The sequence below is a fragment of the Fusarium mangiferae genome (genome assembly GCF_900044065.1).
Source record: "Fusarium mangiferae strain MRC7560 genome assembly, contig: FMAN_scaffold005, whole genome shotgun sequence".
Classification (NCBI taxonomy): Eukaryota; Fungi; Ascomycota; class Sordariomycetes; order Hypocreales; family Nectriaceae; genus Fusarium; species Fusarium mangiferae.
In genome coordinates, this window is record NW_024573925.1 from 19,683 (window position 1) to 35,949 (window position 16,267).

General features: G+C 48.9%; 8 protein-coding genes across 8 annotated transcripts; 7 read left to right on the forward strand and 1 right to left on the reverse strand.

Annotated features, from left to right (window-relative positions):
- Positions 1-21: 21 nt before the first annotated feature.
- On the forward strand, positions 22-1,845 carry FMAN_06921 (uncharacterized protein; the record flags this gene model as incomplete). The annotated part of the gene is made up of 4 exons (XM_041830482.1): positions 22-181; positions 237-915; positions 969-1,054; positions 1,118-1,845. The coding sequence occupies 4 exons, from the start codon at positions 22-24 to the stop codon at positions 1,843-1,845; spliced, it is 1,653 nt and encodes a 550-aa protein (XP_041681141.1).
- A 423-nt stretch (positions 1,846-2,268) lies between these two features.
- Positions 2,269-3,546, forward strand: FMAN_06922 (uncharacterized protein; the record flags this gene model as incomplete). The annotated part of the gene is made up of 1 exon (XM_041830483.1): positions 2,269-3,546. One exon carries the CDS (start codon positions 2,269-2,271, stop codon positions 3,544-3,546), a length of 1,278 nt encoding a protein of 425 aa, XP_041681142.1.
- Positions 3,547-3,642: 96 nt separating this feature from the next.
- Positions 3,643-4,575, forward strand: FMAN_06923 (uncharacterized protein; the record flags this gene model as incomplete). Its single annotated transcript, XM_041830484.1, has 1 exon — positions 3,643-4,575. One exon carries the CDS (start codon positions 3,643-3,645, stop codon positions 4,573-4,575), a length of 933 nt encoding a protein of 310 aa, XP_041681143.1.
- A 144-nt stretch (positions 4,576-4,719) lies between these two features.
- FMAN_06924 (uncharacterized protein) lies at positions 4,720-6,081 on the reverse strand (the record flags this gene model as incomplete). Its single annotated transcript, XM_041830485.1, has 5 exons — positions 4,720-5,025; positions 5,101-5,301; positions 5,361-5,756; positions 5,853-5,896; positions 5,964-6,081. 5 exons carry the CDS (start codon positions 6,079-6,081, stop codon positions 4,720-4,722), a joined length of 1,065 nt encoding a protein of 354 aa, XP_041681144.1.
- Positions 6,082-6,517: 436 nt separating this feature from the next.
- Positions 6,518-8,000, forward strand: FMAN_06925 (uncharacterized protein; the record flags this gene model as incomplete). Its single annotated transcript, XM_041830487.1, has 2 exons — positions 6,518-6,598; positions 6,648-8,000. 2 exons carry the CDS (start codon positions 6,518-6,520, stop codon positions 7,998-8,000), a joined length of 1,434 nt encoding a protein of 477 aa, XP_041681145.1.
- Positions 8,001-8,739: 739 nt separating this feature from the next.
- On the forward strand, positions 8,740-11,448 carry FMAN_06926 (uncharacterized protein; the record flags this gene model as incomplete). Its single annotated transcript, XM_041830488.1, has 3 exons — positions 8,740-10,170; positions 10,221-10,333; positions 10,389-11,448. 3 exons carry the CDS (start codon positions 8,740-8,742, stop codon positions 11,446-11,448), a joined length of 2,604 nt encoding a protein of 867 aa, XP_041681146.1.
- Positions 11,449-11,887: 439 nt separating this feature from the next.
- On the forward strand, positions 11,888-14,080 carry FMAN_06927 (uncharacterized protein; the record flags this gene model as incomplete). The annotated part of the gene is made up of 5 exons (XM_041830489.1): positions 11,888-12,076; positions 12,139-12,193; positions 12,256-12,329; positions 12,388-13,214; positions 13,276-14,080. 5 exons carry the CDS (start codon positions 11,888-11,890, stop codon positions 14,078-14,080), a joined length of 1,950 nt encoding a protein of 649 aa, XP_041681147.1.
- Positions 14,081-14,827: 747 nt separating this feature from the next.
- Positions 14,828-16,123, forward strand: FMAN_06928 (putative endopeptidase K; the record flags this gene model as incomplete). Its single annotated transcript, XM_041830490.1, has 2 exons — positions 14,828-15,124; positions 15,179-16,123. 2 exons carry the CDS (start codon positions 14,828-14,830, stop codon positions 16,121-16,123), a joined length of 1,242 nt encoding a protein of 413 aa, XP_041681148.1.
- Between the last annotated feature and the right edge of the window lie 144 nt (positions 16,124-16,267).

The following is a 16,267-nucleotide window of genomic DNA, read 5'->3' on the forward strand; positions in this document are numbered from 1 at the left end:
GTGGAGGAATATTCTGCCATCATGTCACTGAAAGCCATTCTGACTTGGATGAGACTGCCAAGCGCAGATAGAGCCGTCTCCAATGTATGGATCAATGACGACATCCGTCCCTTGGAGCCAGAGCGTCGAACATGGAACACCATGACATTTATATCTTTCTGGTTGGTGAACCAAGTCGCCAGTAAGCCAGCACTAGCAATCTCCATAGTTAAATGCGTTGCCTGACTCCCATTTAGTATCCAACTGGCAGCTGGGTGCTTCTCTTGTCGCCACTGGCCTCAGCGTCTGGCAAGTCATTATAGCTACCTTGATCGGCAAGGTCATCATCAGCCTGGTCGCAATCTTCAATGGCTATACAGGTGCTGAGTGGCACATCGGCTTCCCTGTCGTTTCAAGATATATCTGGGGTCCATACGGATCCTTTATCGCCATCGTCCAGAGGATTATCCTCAGTCTGGTCTGGTTTTCTGTGCAGTCATGGACAGGCGGTCTTTGCATCTCCGTCATCTTGTCCGCCTTATTCCCCAGCTTTCAGAGACTAGGAAATGTGTTTCCTGCCTCGTCTCATCTTGACACGAAGCAGTTCGTTGGCTGGATTCTTTTCAATGTCTCCATGATTCCAGTTCTATGGATCCATCCTCACAAGATCAAGAGAGTTCTCCTTATTTTCAACATCATTGCGTCGGTTACGCTCATATCCATCATGATCTGGTCTCTTGTTGAAGCTAAAGGAGGCGGTCCTCTCCTTTCAGAGAGTGCAACGCCAATGAGCTCCCATGATCTTGGCTGGGCTATCACATCGGGTGTAACAACTGTCATTGGTGGCATAGCAGTTGGACTGACTAATGCAAATGATTACACTCGATTTGCTCAAAAGCCTGGCGATCAAGTGTTTGGGCAGTGGTTCTCTATCATGTAAGTCACCATCAACGACTGAGTTCTATAGGGACAGCAACTCACCTTCACAGCTTTTTCGGCACGCTATTTCCTCTCTTCGGTTGCCTAGCAGCATCAGCCACACAAGGCATCTGGGGCGAGGCCATCTGGAATCCTCGTAAGTCCCGCTCTAGCACCCTCTCGATTATCCATCATCACTAACCGTGTATCAACTATGAAGCCCTAATCTGCCAGCAGTGGCTTGACAGAGACTACTCATCTGGCTCAAGAGCCGCAGCGTTCTTTGCGGGCTTGGGTCTCGTAATGTGCCAGATTGCCATCAACGTCGTTGACAACGCATACAGTGCTGGCATGGATCTCGCTGGTCTCGTCAGCTCCTATATTAACATTAGGCGAGGTGCCTTTATTGCTCTGGTCTTGAGCGTTGCCATGTGCCCGTGGGAGCTCCTTTCTTCAGCCAGCGTCTTCATCTCAGTGCTGTCCGCCTACAGTGTCTTTCTTGGGCCGATCATTGGGATACAAGTCTGTGATTACTGGATGATTCGTTCCCGCCGTATCAAATTATCCGATCTCTACAGTCCTGGCCCCACCAGCATTTATTACTTCACTGGTGGCTTCAATCCCAGAAGTTTCATTGCTTGGTTCCTTGGCTTTGCGACTCAGCTGCCTGGATTTGCTGCTGGTGTGACCCCTGACAAAGTCAAGGTTGGGGAGGCCTGGCATGAGTTGTTTTATCTTGCTTTCCCGCTTGGATTTGCCATCTCGTTCACTGCCCATTACGTTATCAATCGTGTGTTTCCGCCCCCCGGCCTTGGACTTGTTGACGACATGGACTACTTCGGCTCCTTTACTGAGGCTGAAGCCATCAAGCTAGGTATGGGCCTAGGATCTGAGGGAAGTGAGAAAGACGCTGTGATTCAAGGCGTGCCTGTTCATACGAAGAGTTAATTATGCATATATGTATCTTTGCTTTTTAACACAGAGCTATACCAGTAAAGAGATGGTAAAAGCCTGGAAGTAAGAAGTGGCATTGTATATGAATAAATGATTTGAGAGGATTGATCCACTCCTGCTTATCCCTGTAACCCCTCTCCGGGGTGCGTCCGTGATGCCAAGCGTTAACAATGGTACGATACAGTACTAAGCTAAGTTACCCATACTACAACGAGTTATATCTTTAAATCACACTCCACAATCTCACACCGCAACTTTGTGTTTAACCTCACATAGCGTATTATACCTCTTTGATACTTTCTAGCTATTGCCATACAACTAAAGCAGCCTGAAGCTTCGGCTTTCATCGACTTTCATCTTGACTGAAGCGTATAGCTACCTAACACAACAGCAAGGAAATAAGAGAGGACAACTAACATGTCGGACTACGACCCATTCGATCGCAACATGCGAATTTGTGTTCAGCGCAACGGCGAAATCGACGACGTTCGCTACTGCAATCTCATGCTTCCTCGCAGCGGCCCAGAGTCTCCCGGGCCTCATTCCGATATCAAGGGATTAATGTCATGGCCGCGTATATGCGGCGTCTTGACCGACGAAGAGATTTCTCACACGATGCAAACGGATCCATCGTGGACGTCTAAGCCACGTGGCTGTAGATTGCGGATAACCTTCACAGATGAAGAATCTGATGATGACTCTGATGACCCCTCGAATGTTGAAGAGAATAAAGGACCTTGGGAATCGCGGAAAATGCCTGGCAAAAATAGGAAGAGGGCGGACCTGACCTCCGTCGATCCATGCGTGTGCCTCGACTCCAACGGCGTCGGTACCTCATTTATGCTGAGCTTGGGGCTACTGATTAAAACGGCATCTCCGGGCAGGGTAACGCAGGTGGTTCTGGAAGAGAACACGAACAGGACTCCTGTGCAGGTGCCACCGACGTGGAACTGCGACAGCTTTATCACATTGGCTAAAGTCTTCAGCATCATTGCTATTGCACTAGAGCGTGTAGAGTTCCTTGGCGTCCATTTGGAGATGGGAGAAGCGCTAGTAAAAGCGAGATCAGAGATTCAGGATGAGCTCTTGAACAGTCTGGAGGCCGAGATTAACGACAACAACAAACTGCAGATTGCGGCACCCGTCCTTCCGTTTCTGCCACTTGATAGGCTATGCGGCGGTAGTCAGCCTCTAACGTTGGATCGCCTGCAAGGGCTCGTCTCGAGGGTTGTACCATACTATGCCGTGGCCCCGAGGAGCGAGGTCCATCGAGGGTCATGCGGTTGTCTCCCACCCGGGGGACTAGCAGAAGCAGACAAAGGAGCGCGTATGTCTGAGGTCAAGGTCACACCTCGGAGATTTTACGACGCTCTGCGGAGCAGCGAGGCGCATCTTAAAGATAGGATAGTGACCAGACCTGCGGATGAGCCCGTAGAGAGCTATATAGCACTCTCATACCCTTGGAAGTCGTACGACTCTGGAGACTTGGAAAAGATCATCGCGAAAGTTCACGAAGTATTGAAGCATCGATACTACTGGGTCGACCGATGGTGCATAGACCAAGACAGCTATGAGGACAAAGAAACCGAGGTGCCCAAGATGAAGGACTACTACTCCAACGCCGATCATACACTGATCCTTCCTGGCATGCCATTTCCCCTTGAGCTTGCACAGCTGAAAGCAGAGGGTCCTTAAGTCCGAATATACAGTCCAGAGCTGGTTCAGCAAGTCAAGCAGATATGGGAGAGCTGCGAGTGGAGAAAGCGCTGCTGGACATTGCAAGAAGCCATCATGAGCAAGAAATGCACCTTTTGGACAGGTCAAGAATCGGCCCCTCTGATCGACTCTTCACAACTTGTGGGCATTTTATGCAGTTCACCGTTTGGCAATAGCTATATAAGCACTCTCCCCCACCTCGCTGTGGAAGTAGGCCAGACGGACAAGACAACCCTGGTCGCCATGTCAGCAACGATAGCAGACCCAACAGAGGAATCTATATATCAGAGGGCAATAATCAGATGTTCGAGTCACGGTACCATCCTTGACGCAAACGCCTGCAAGCGTCCCCTGGCAGTGCTTTTGGATAAGATTCGTGGGCGAGAAGCCACTCTGGAGTTGGATGAGTACTACAGCCTGTTCTCCATGACATCGGACAAGCTTCCGGCTGTAGATTACAGGATCGACCCTATGCAACTTGTGGAGAGGATAGTGGGCACCGGCGCTCTCGGGGCAAATATCCTATTGACCAGCACACGTCAAGACCCTGTCTCCAATAGGAGTTGGTTACCTAGCATCTGCGCACAGCGAGAATATTCGATGATGGGAGCAGGTATAAACGCGGCGCATCCGCATATCTCTAATGGTGCAATGGTCGTTTCTGCTTTTCCGGTCAGGATGAAGGCTGTGGATGATGACAACAGTGACTACTTTGCTGCGGGCACGAAGCTCTACACGGTGTATTCATACCCAACAGAAAGTCCCTTTGATGTTGACATGGAATTCACCATACGGCGCAAGCTTAAGAAAGCGAGCCACTATCTCTTCATACAGCCGGTAAAGTGGGACCGCTCAGTGTTCACCAGTGGTTTGATACTTCTGGCCACTGAAGAAAAGCAACCAGGAGAGCACCGAGTGATAGATGCCACCATCATGGATAACATGACACAGCATACATTTTTGCAAAACGACCATTTCGGAGATGGCCGAAAAGTTCGTCTTCTCTAGTTGAAGTTAGGTGTAGATCGACGGAGGGACGTGGAAAATATCAAGTTGATGTTGAGAAAACTAAAACCACCTTGGTGTTAATTCCTGGAATATAGTCAGACTATGGAAGACCTGTAAGCGATCTAAATAACTCTAAAATAGAATCTAGTGGACAATTTTCAGAACGACCTTGCCAAAATGCTTTTGATCCCAGAGATACTGATAGGCCTCCTGCGCTTGATCTAGCTCGAAGACGCGCTCATCCAAGACAGGGTGAATATCATTTACTTCTATGGCACGATTCATTTCCTCAAACTGAAGTCTTGAACCAACAGCGACAGCCCGTACCGTGCAAGAGCTGTAGATGGCGTCAAGAAAAGTCGGCGCTTTCGCATCGCTTCCGGGCGAAGTAAAGCTGCCTATGGAGCCCACCATTGAGATCAGCCCTTCGCGCTTTACAGCATAGAGTGCCTGCCAGAAAAGATCTCGAGTCAGCACCTGATTTTAGCTTGAAGAGGGGCCTTTTGAAATGGAAACTTAGCCTACCTCTCTAGCAGTTGCTGGCCCCCCAACCTCGACGACAAAGGAAACGCCTTCGTTATTGGGTGTCAAGTTCTTCGCTATCTGCCCCCAATTGGGGTTCTCCTTGTAGTTTATGACGTGGTCTGCGCCTAGTTCCTTGAGCTTCTCTGCCTTATCAGCAGTCGAAGTCATTGCAATGACTTTGGCACCAGCTGCTTTGGCAAACTTCAAGAAGATTAGTTTCACAATGTCCAGAGTATCTTGCTAGTTTTACAGGAACACACCTGGACAGCAAAGCTGCTAACACCACCTGTACCTTCAGTGAGGACGACATCGCCTGGCTTCAATGCCCGGCCCTCAAGCCCATAAAGAGCGCTCCAGGCTGTCAGGGCAGCGCATGGCAAAGACGCGGCCTCAAGAAAGCTCAAATTGCCTGGAACACTAACAAGACCTTCTTCCGAAAATGCTGCATACTCTCGTAGTACCCCATCATAAGCGCCTCCTAGACTACTATGCAGGCCTCTAGAGTCGAGGGGTCCAGCGAGGTGGTGCTGGTGGAACAAGGTTGTAACCCGGTCGCCGAGAGTAAAACGGCTTACACGAGAGCCCACGGCGACAACGATGCCAGCTCCATCGGATAGGGGCACTAGGCCGTCCTTTAGTGGGAAAGGGTAGAGTCCCTAAAGTCTTGGTCAACGCTCACCCTCCTGGAGACTCGGAGATATGAGGAAGGGATGGTAATTTGCAGAATGAGAACATAGCCCAGAAGTGCTCACCTTGGTGATAATGAGGTCGCGGAAGTTGAGCGAAACGGCGTGAACTACCGGTAGTAGACTTGAGTTAGCGACAGATAAGATGAAGCCAAGGTGAGTCGTGGATGATAATACTTTGTACCAAGACATCTAGATCGCCGATAGAAGGGATAGGGCATCCTGTCTGGAATTCCAAGGAGTCAAAGCCATTGCTGCCGCGAACTACCCATTGTTTCTGAGTCTGGGGAATCATTGTTAAGGGTGTGTTTGCGAATGTGGTAGTAGAGGTCAGGTTGTGTGATTGAATGAAAGGTTTGGAACCATAACAATGCTCAGAGGGGCAGCCAACTTCTTTATCGAGATGAGGCAAGCTAGCGTAAACATCACTTTGGGCCTATTCAGTCGCAACGACTGTGCTCATCATTCACCTCATGACTAATTAGAATAGCTTATAAAAGCGAATTTAGTTAGTGACAGATTAGTATTGCCCCGTAATTTGTCTTCCGGGGTTAGCTCGCATTGATCATCAAGCAGCCCGTCTCCCACGAATGGTCTAGCTTGTTACTTACTCCCTACGCTTGCCCCGCAATTTGTCTTCTGCATAGATTTATCAGCAGGTGTAGGCACGCTTCTCCTTCTCAATATTGCACCGTTTCCAAATCTACAGATAGTTGCCCAACAAGAAGAAAATGACGCATTACCAAGAGCCACGTCGTGGTCGACCACGTCTACAAGGCCAAGACGACGCCAGAGACAGGGACGACGCCGAGGTACGTGCAGTGACCCTGCTCCGTAAAGCTCCATCTAAAAGAACTCTAGAACAAGCGGATGCGGATGAGGTTGGCGCAAAGGACGTATCGAGCTCGGAAAGAGGATGCGTTGAACCTAGAAAAGGCTCGCAGCGAGCGACTCAGCGGGGCTTTGGACCAGGCACTTGCTGCCTTTGCTACCCTCCATCAGCGTGTTCTTGAGTTCCCCGAAGTACACGGCTCATCTGGTCTCCTGGCTCATCTCAACCATGCGGCTTCAGAAATGGCGACAATTGCCAGTGACACAAACAAGACAGCTAGGCTTTTATCTGCTTCCGAATCCACGTACCCGAACATTCAGCAGCCCGCCCCAGGAACAACGTCGCTCTCAAGTACAGCCGCTGCTGGGGAATTGCAAAATGACTGGATCTTGGGTCTGGAGCCCACGACGGCTCATATGCCAGCTCTGGCACTCACCGGTTCATCCGACGGGGTAGCCCTGACACTACGAACGAATAACCAAGCCTTGGGCTCGCTGTCGGATAGGATCATTCGAGCTTGCCTTGAACGTGTCATCACTATCTTATCAAGCAGTTCTAGACATGCGAGTCGCTTCCTGGACTTGACTCTACCTCTTAATATCCTCGGCAAGGAGTTGCTCGTAGATGAGACCTTGAAGATTCTTCCCCTCTTTCATCATTCGGACTACCAGTACCTCCCAGAGTCCGCGGTTCATTTACCATCCCTCTACCGTGTTGTTGAAGGTGATAAAAACGTTGTACGTCGATTACCGTCGCCATCAGTGCAGCGGATCCTGCGCGGCAAGACTAGGACTCTGTTGGCGACGGACTTCCCACCATTGCAGGGGGAATGGCTAGAAGCCATAGACGTTGAAGAGTACCTGGAAGACCGGGGGATCTATTTACGAGGTGTCAACTTGAGTGATATGGCCAGCTTGGAAGAGTTTGAGTCTCAAATATTCACTCACAATAATGATCTGCAGAACGGGCGGTCTTTGACATCAACCAACAGTCTCATATCCGCAGTACCAGATCAAATACAGGTCACTTCCCGGACCAGCGATTTCCAGCAGCCTCTAAGCCAAACTGGAGACTCATCCGTCGATTTACGACGTCACGAGCCCGCAGACTATTCAGTATTCGGACTTCCGAGTCCTGAACAGTCGATCAGTCCAGCTGAGCCACTCCCTCTACTAAGAACTGGCCTTATACCAATCCAGTCACCGAGGGTGCCGTGCACCAGTTCCACCGAGCAGAGCTATCACCCAGCCTCCCAGATCACCATTGACCTTGACAAGCTTATACACCTGCTTGCGTCCAATGCTATATGTCTGGGACCTGCGCCAGGGATTCGGAAAGCCGCGGTGGACTCATCCATTGCACAATCTGTCATCTCCTCCTAGGTATTATTCATAGGCGATTTGAGTTAAATACTCCGCCAAAACGTGCTTGCGCGGTTAAGATATTGCGCCCTATTGCTTTGGTCGAAGCCAGGTCGCTAAGTAGTAGCTAGCACCGATTAAGAGTAGGGGTTATGGAGCATAATTAGTCGGCATACTGATGTTGTTTTTGTTTTCCTATGAAGCGATTAGATCTATCTTGTTGCAAAAGTTTGCTGGCCGATTGACGGTGTAAATATTATACGATCCTTTAGAAGAGGATCTGCTTCTTGAGAGCAGTGAGGCTTGACTTCGGTGAGAGCCATACTAAAGCTAAAGATCTGCCATATACACTAATAAAGTATAATAGACTGAACCGCTTCAAGTCGCGAGTCTATTTTACAAAAATATTAATGTTTTCATAAAATGGTGCCTCAATTATGGTAGTGGCTGCGGGAAGCTCCTTATGGTAGTATCTCTATTTAATTGCAGTTTTACATTGTTATAAATCTCTCTTTACTATAGGTTGTTCATTGTATAAAATGTCTATCCAGGTCTATTATGCATCGCCTTCCATATCTGGAAGGCTTCTACGTCTCTAGTTTGTTTAACTGAGGTCTTATCTACATCGGAGTACCCGACATCGGCTAAAGGGTTAGCGGCTGGACTAGGCGGGTAACACACCTCTCGCCGCTACGACGTTTATCCGACACATCATCATTTCCATTTCACTACCAAATTGTTTTGCATGAGATAAGTTGAGATGGATGACAATCACTTCGTACCCAGAGAACCACGGTATGAGGAGGTGCGGAGCCGAAGGCGTGTAGCCAAGCGGCATCAATGCCCCAAGCCAGGGTGCGGAAAGTCATTCAGTCGGCCATCCCATCTCGCGTGGCACGCTCTGAACCATTCGGCCGTCGAGTTTGAATGCCCTCGTTGTGCTGCATCCTTCAAGCGCCGCGATCTCCTTGGTACGTATACCCATGCCTTGATCTGTAAAAAACGAAAACTTACCAACCCACTTTTTTCAGAGCGACACAAGGCTCGCCATGCAAGTAAAGACCGGCTAGCTGGCGGGTTAGGGCTCGGCATCCTCAGGACTAAACGACATCGTCGGGGCCGACTTATAATGGCTTCTGGGTCAACGAGCGGCCAGCCATTGGCAACATCAAGGGACCCGCAGAGAGTAGTGACAATAGATCAACCGGGCACTGATATGATCTCTTCAGCTCTTCCTGAACACGTAGGTGTAGCGGGGAGCGATGAATCAGCGGTCGGTAACTTCCAAGAAGCGACAGAACGATCTGCCACGTTCGACGAAGCCATCTCTGATGAACCCCACGGAGGAATTCTGAGCACAGAGGGCTTTGACTTTCTTGAGCTCGGAGACATGTATCACGACTCTACCTTTGACTTTATGCATTTCAATGTCACAGGCGATCCACAGTCTCCAGGAAGCTTCCGTGATTCAAGTCTTGTGCCGGGCCAAGACGACTTACCTATCTTACCCCCAAACTCTCTTGGCTTTGATCAGGATGGCCAATCATCTCATCCAATGCAAGACGCAACAGCACTGTTTTCATCAACAATTAGAACACCGACAGAATGCGAGTCTGCAGATCCCTTTCAAAGACTCCCTAGCCCCCAACCAACAGGAAGTCACAGTAAGGAAGCACTTGAGACAAGCAGTAATTCCGCAGAAGTGGACAGTCTATGCTCCCTTGGGCGCCTGGGGCTGAATAACCTGCATCTGACGCAAACAAAGAGGGGGGAGATTCTCGGGCTCATCAACGATATGAGACCAGTTTACCCAGACGGCACATCGATCGATGACAGTACAGCTGACCTCTCGCTCGACCGAATGCAGGAATACCTAGACTTATTCTTTGCCAAATTCAACTCTTGCTACCCCATGATACACACACCGACACTTGAGGTTCTCGACGCGGAGCCATTATTCATTTTATCTCTAATTGTCTTTGGGGCTACATACAAGGAGAAAGAAGACCATCAGCTTTCAGTCTGCTTGTATGACGCCATGACTCCATACATCATGAGCGGGCTCAGTGGGATCAAGGTGCCTGATCTTTCCATTCTTCAGGCCTTTATGATCTTGGAATGTTATGGGATATATCGAGCTGGAGCATACCAGCGGGAAAATGCTATTGTAATGCATACATTTCTATTCAACGTAAGTCTAACTTTCATGTTGAGAGACCTACCTACTGATGCAAGGATTAGGCTATAAGGAGACTATCCCGTTACCACGTTCGGGCCAGAATAATGGTACCCGACTTGAGGATAGATCACGAAAAGGACTGGAAAGCATTTGCATACCATGAGCAGTACAAACGGTAAGATTTCTCGACTCCCAGAGGTATATCAGCAAACTACTAACAGTAAGTCTAGGTTGATATTGTTTATCTTTATGTGGGATACGCAGAATGTCAGTTACTATTCGTTCATGCCAAGTATGTCTACCCAATCGATTCAAGTAATCCTACCATGCTCCAAAGAGGCTTGGGAGGCGAATGATGAAGATGCTTGGAAAGCAATGGTTTCCTCAAAGATTGATCTCCCGTTGATCAACAATATGGTAAAGGGCTTTATCGAGGATGGGGGAAGCATATGGTGTGAGACCTTGGACAGCTTATCTCTGAGCTTTATCCTGCACGGCTTGATGTCAATGTGCAACGACATGGTCCATTTCCACAACCAGTCCATCTATCTTGGAAATGCCGCAGAGGGGAACGGCAACGCTTGGCGGTGTCGCATGACGGCTGCCCTGGAGCTCTGGAAGACAAAATATGATGCTTACGCTATGGGCACAAGACAAACCATTGATGAAGACTCGTCGCTACACGAGTTCCGCCAGGAAAACGTGGCTTATCTTGCGCTTTATCACACGGCCCATATTGTCGTCAATGCGGATATCCGTCATCTTCAGATCGCAGCAGGCGCTGAGGCAATCTTCGGGCATGTTGTAACGAGCACAGAGCGCGAAGAAAGCATAAAGGCGGTGATGGAGTGGGTGCGAGTGACTCCTGACTCGGCTGGTCATGCTGCGTGGCATGCTGCACAGATGATCCGCGAGGGCCTATTAAACCTGCGGAACTGGAAGGCTAATGGAATGTTCCATTACCCGTGGTGTCTCTACATCGGCGTCTTGACGATTTGGGCTTTTGTGCATTTCTCGCAGGGGCAGAGTGATGGGGACGACAACCGTGGAGCCTGTCATCATAGCATTGGTGGAGAGGATATTTTGCGGACGCAGTCAAAGGCTCTTATGCACCAGACCATCTCAAATATGGCATCTTGTACCCCAGCGACAATTGGCAGAGATCTGCATAGATGTTGCCCGCATGGTTTGGCTATTGAAGTGGCAAAGTATCTCAAGACAGTTCGATGGACTGCTGCTTTCGAAGCAATGAAGGTCCTTGAGGGCATTGTGGACACGGAGATACTTTGAGTTGACTCCTTGAGTACAAGGTTTAATCGTGGCATAGTGGATTACACGCCAGGAACATAGCCGTTGCGACTAGAAGTCCCGTTTGCTCTCTTCGTCTTTAGTCTTACTGAGTCCATATACATGCTGAAGCCCAGGGTTCTCATTGTTCAAGTCACAGATAGAATATCAAGCTGATAAAGAATACAAAGCTTCGGCGCAATATCGTGTTGATAGGAGTAGGAGATCGCCAGAATGTATCACTGCCTGCTCTTCAAGCTTATCTGCCAACTACCGATATCCACTTATCATGTACCACTTTACCACGTACCACTTTAGAATCTTGTACCACTAAGAACTGCTCGGCGTGGGGATTACCCCACTCTGGCTCTTCCACCGTTTCCCGGCTGGAACGTCCCAAGGTCTTCAGTGTCAGATACGAAAATGGATAATGCAGATTACAATGAGCGATAATAAGAACGCATTGCTGAGGCTCGATAACCGAAAGCTCCACCCTGCTCAATCCCCACGCTCCATTATCTGGGGTAAGGGTCCATTGCGGGGGAAGTTGCTGCGGCTGTCAAGGGACAAAGTGGTTCAGAAGGTCGAGAATTTATTATTAAAGTCACCTACAGTCAATAACATCGCTCATGTCCAAGTTAATACCTCACGTTCTAGCAGAAACTACAAGACGCCGAAAGTAGATGCATTCAGGATACCAACATCAGAATGAAGTCACACAGAGCATCCATCATCATCGTCGGAACTGGTGAGTGTGCCTCTGGACGAGATCCAAATTCTATATAGGGTCTTGCATCTAATTGCAAATAGGCGTCGGGGGACTTGCCGCAGCAAAGACATACTTGGAACTAGATCCTGAGGCCGATGTCTTGCTTCTTGAAAAGGTACACTCCACGCATGCCGTATACTGCCAGAGAAAACCTGCTAACATTCCACCGACAGCGATCTGGGCTGGGTGGAGTCTGGGCTGAAGAAAACTGTTACGATGGCCTCAAGACTAACAACCTGCGAGGTACCTACGAGTTCACTGACTTCCCTCTTCATGACGGCTATGGCGTAAAGGAAGGGGAGCATATCCCAGGTCTTGTTCTCTATAAGTACATGACCGACTTTGCAGTCAAATTCGACATCTTTCGTCGTATTCGCTTCAGCGTCAACATCCGCACGATAGAAAAGCTAGACAAAGGCGGCTGGGAGCTTGTCGGCGAGGATGGAGCTGCGGACGAGAAGCCCGTCCCAGTTTCATATCGTTGCGAAAAACTCATCATGTGCACTGGTCTTGCTTCGACCCCGAATCCAGTGTCGTATTCAGGTCGCGAGTCCTTCGGCAAGCCAGTCCTCAACCACGGCCAACTCAAGGTTGAGGCGCACGAAGTAGCCTCGGATCCCAACGTCAAGTCCGTCACCATCGTTGGGGCGTCAAAGACGGGCTATGATGCTGTGCAACTCATGGCGTCTCGTGGCAAGAAGGTGACTTGGGTCATTCGCGAGTCTGGTGGCGGTGGTGTTTGGATGTCTCCGCCCTGGGTCAAGATGGGTCCTTTCACCTTGCAGCTGGAACATGTCGCCACTATGAGATTCTTCACGTGGTTCAGTCCCTGTGTCTGGGGGGAGTACGATGGGTACTCTTGGGTTCGTCGCTTCTTGCACGGGACATGGCTTGGTCAAACAATGGTACATCGCCTTTGGGAGAAGATACGGATGGACACTGTGAACTTCAACGGGTATAGGAAGAATGAAGCCATTGCCCAACTGGAGCCGTACGAGAGGTAAGTATCTATCTCTTTCAGTTTTAGATTTTACGATTCACACACTGACCTCAACAAATAGCTTGTTTTGGTCTGCTCGAGTCGGTGTCCTTAACTATCCGGGCAATATCCACGACTATGTAACATCGGGACAGGTCCAAATCATCAAGAAAGATATCTCGCATCTGTCAAAAAACGGAACGATCAACTTTTCTGACGGTACAAGCCACCAGACAGATGCTCTCATAGCCATCACCGGATGGAAGCTTTCACCCAACATCCAGTACAAACCTGACGGAATCGAAGCAAGCCTCGGCATTCCAACCGAGAACATGAGCAGTGAGGAGCAGGCTTTCTGGGGCCATCTTGACAAAGAAGCCGAGCATGAAATCCTTCAGAAGTTTCCATACCTCTCTCGCCCACCTAAGAATGTCATACCCTATAAGCAAAAGGTTTCGCCGTATCGCCTATACCGCGGCATGGCATCACCTGGTCTGACATCGCGATCCGACAATTCTATTGTCTTCATCAAAATGGTCCACAGCACCGCCAACATCATCATTGCCGAGACACAAGCTCTCTGGGCATTTGCCTACCTCAATAACATGATCGACATTCCCAAGGACAGAGTCTACAAGGAGACCGCGCTGTCAAGCTGCTACGGCAAATTACGCTACCCTTGTGGATTCTCAGCGTGGTATCCGGAGTTCGTGTACGATACTGTCCCGTATGCAGATATGTTGCTTCGCGATCTTGGCGTTTGCAGTCGCAGAAAACAGAGTGCAACACAGGAGGTGTTCTCTGGGTATACGATTCAGGATTATAAGGGAATTAATAGGGAGTGGGCGGAGAAAAGGCGCTGTTACGAAGGGAAGAAGGTGATTTAGAGCACAACTGGGGTATGCTCACTACAAAGTGCGCATACCTTAAATAAACAGTTTGTATCAATTGTCCTTGAGGTTATTGAAGCAAATGATAGATACCGAAACTTCTACTATTGAAGAGCTCTCATAAAGTTCTGTATTATCCACATTTCCTCTATACCTGTATTAGCAAGAGATTTACCATGCTCCTATTTGTAGCATGATGCAACAAGTACCTATCGCTGATCAGGGCTCTCAAGTAGAAATCTCGCCCTGGCTCCTGGGCCTGGACTTGTGGCTGAAAACTGAAATCAGGAACCAGACTTAAAGATCTACATTTCATAGCCAATAGTGTTGGCTGTGGCAAGCCAACGCGCGAAGCATCTGGAATTTAAACATTATTTATCAGCCCCTTGATGGTACCAGAGATCCGGTTTAGTTCTCAAGGCTGTAGATCATGGCTTAGAGACATGTCTAGCCCTATAGCATGTCAGAGGCCCGGGAACGCCGTTAACCGTAGATCTAAGCTTAGGTATCAAGGCACAAACCTAAATGTTGTTTTCGGTAAGATACTGCCATTCCCATATTCTAGAATATGTGCTTGTATTGTTAAGAATGTTTTAATGTCCTTATAGTTAGTAATAATAGGGAATGATTTTAATTCAGTTGGGGATATAAATACTGTAAGAAGATCGCTGCAATCGCAACGCACAACGCAGTATAGATCTTTATTGCTTTGCTTCTATCTGATCTCTTTTAACTACCATTACTATGAAACCTGTTTTATCTTTGTTACTTCTCGCCGAACTTGTCGGGTTGACCCTTGCGCAGGTAAAAGTTCAGAACGCCAATGTGGAACCGCAACTTGTCGTCCCAAACAGTTATATCATCAAATACAAATCAAAGGCTTCATCTAGCAGCAAGAAGAAGCATGAGGAGGTCATTCATAAGAAGGCTAAAAGTAAGGGAAAGGAGGGTATTGTGGAGAATATCGACCTCGATGGATTCAAAGGCTATGTCGCCGAGATTCCCTCCTCGGAGCTTCAAGAAGTGATTGACTCTGATCTGGTGAGTCGCTCTGATCTTGAAACCGGTTCACAAGGTGCTGATTCAAGCGTTTAGGTCGATTGCATTGAGCAGGATACGATTGTGGACGTCTCTGCTGTTGCAGCGCCCAGGTCAGGCCCGATCACGAAACGCGGTTTGACCAGCCAGTCATCTGCGCCATGGGGTCTTGCCCGCATCTCTCAAGTCTATTCTGAGAAGGGTGTGGACGCTAGATATAACTACGATGCGACTGCTGGTTCTGGCTCAACCGTTTACATCCTCGACTCCGGCATCCGAACGACGCACAAGGAGTTTGGTGGTCGTGCCCTCTGGGGCACTAACTTTGTCAGTGGCTCTCCTGATACAGACGAGTTTGGCCACGGGACACGTGTTGCTGGCACTGTGGGTGGCAAGACCTACGGCGCAGCTAAAGGCTGCAGGATGTATGCAGTCAAGGTGATTGACAAGGACGGTCTTAGTAGCATGTCCACTATCCTTCAGGGTCTACAGTGGGCTGTCAATCACGCCAAGTCCCGTGGCATCACCAAGAAGAGCATTATCAACGCGTCCCTCGGCGGCCCCTACACCAAGATCGGCAATGATGCTGTCAAAGCTGCCACTGATCTCGGCATCACTATCGTGGTGGCAGCTGGTAACGATGGGTCAGATGCTGCCAACTACTCGCCTGCTTCTGCTCCATCGGCCATCACAGTTGGCGCTATTGATTCTTCTAGTTATCGCACCTTGTGGTCAAACTATGGCAATTTGGTGGATATCTTTGCACCTGGTAGTGATATACTCAGCGCTGGGCATCTGAGTGACTCTAGCAGTCTATACATGTCAGGTACAAGCATGGCTGCGCCGCATGTTGCTGGTCTTGCGGCGTATTTCATGGTGAAGGAGGGACTTCGGGGATCTAGTGCTGTTACAAAACGCATCATCGGCACTGCTGATACCAGTGGTGTTTACTACGCTTTTGATAGTCCTCAACGTGTTGCTTATAATGGTGGTGGCAAGTAGCAAATAAAGAGGTTGCGATTAGTACAATATGTAAACTGTTAATATTAAGTACTTCCTTCATGCTATGCCGCATTGGCAGGCAGATCATTGAGCCCCAAGGCCAGTATCCGTCCCCAATATACGATTTGGGGGTTTCGTTGTCTG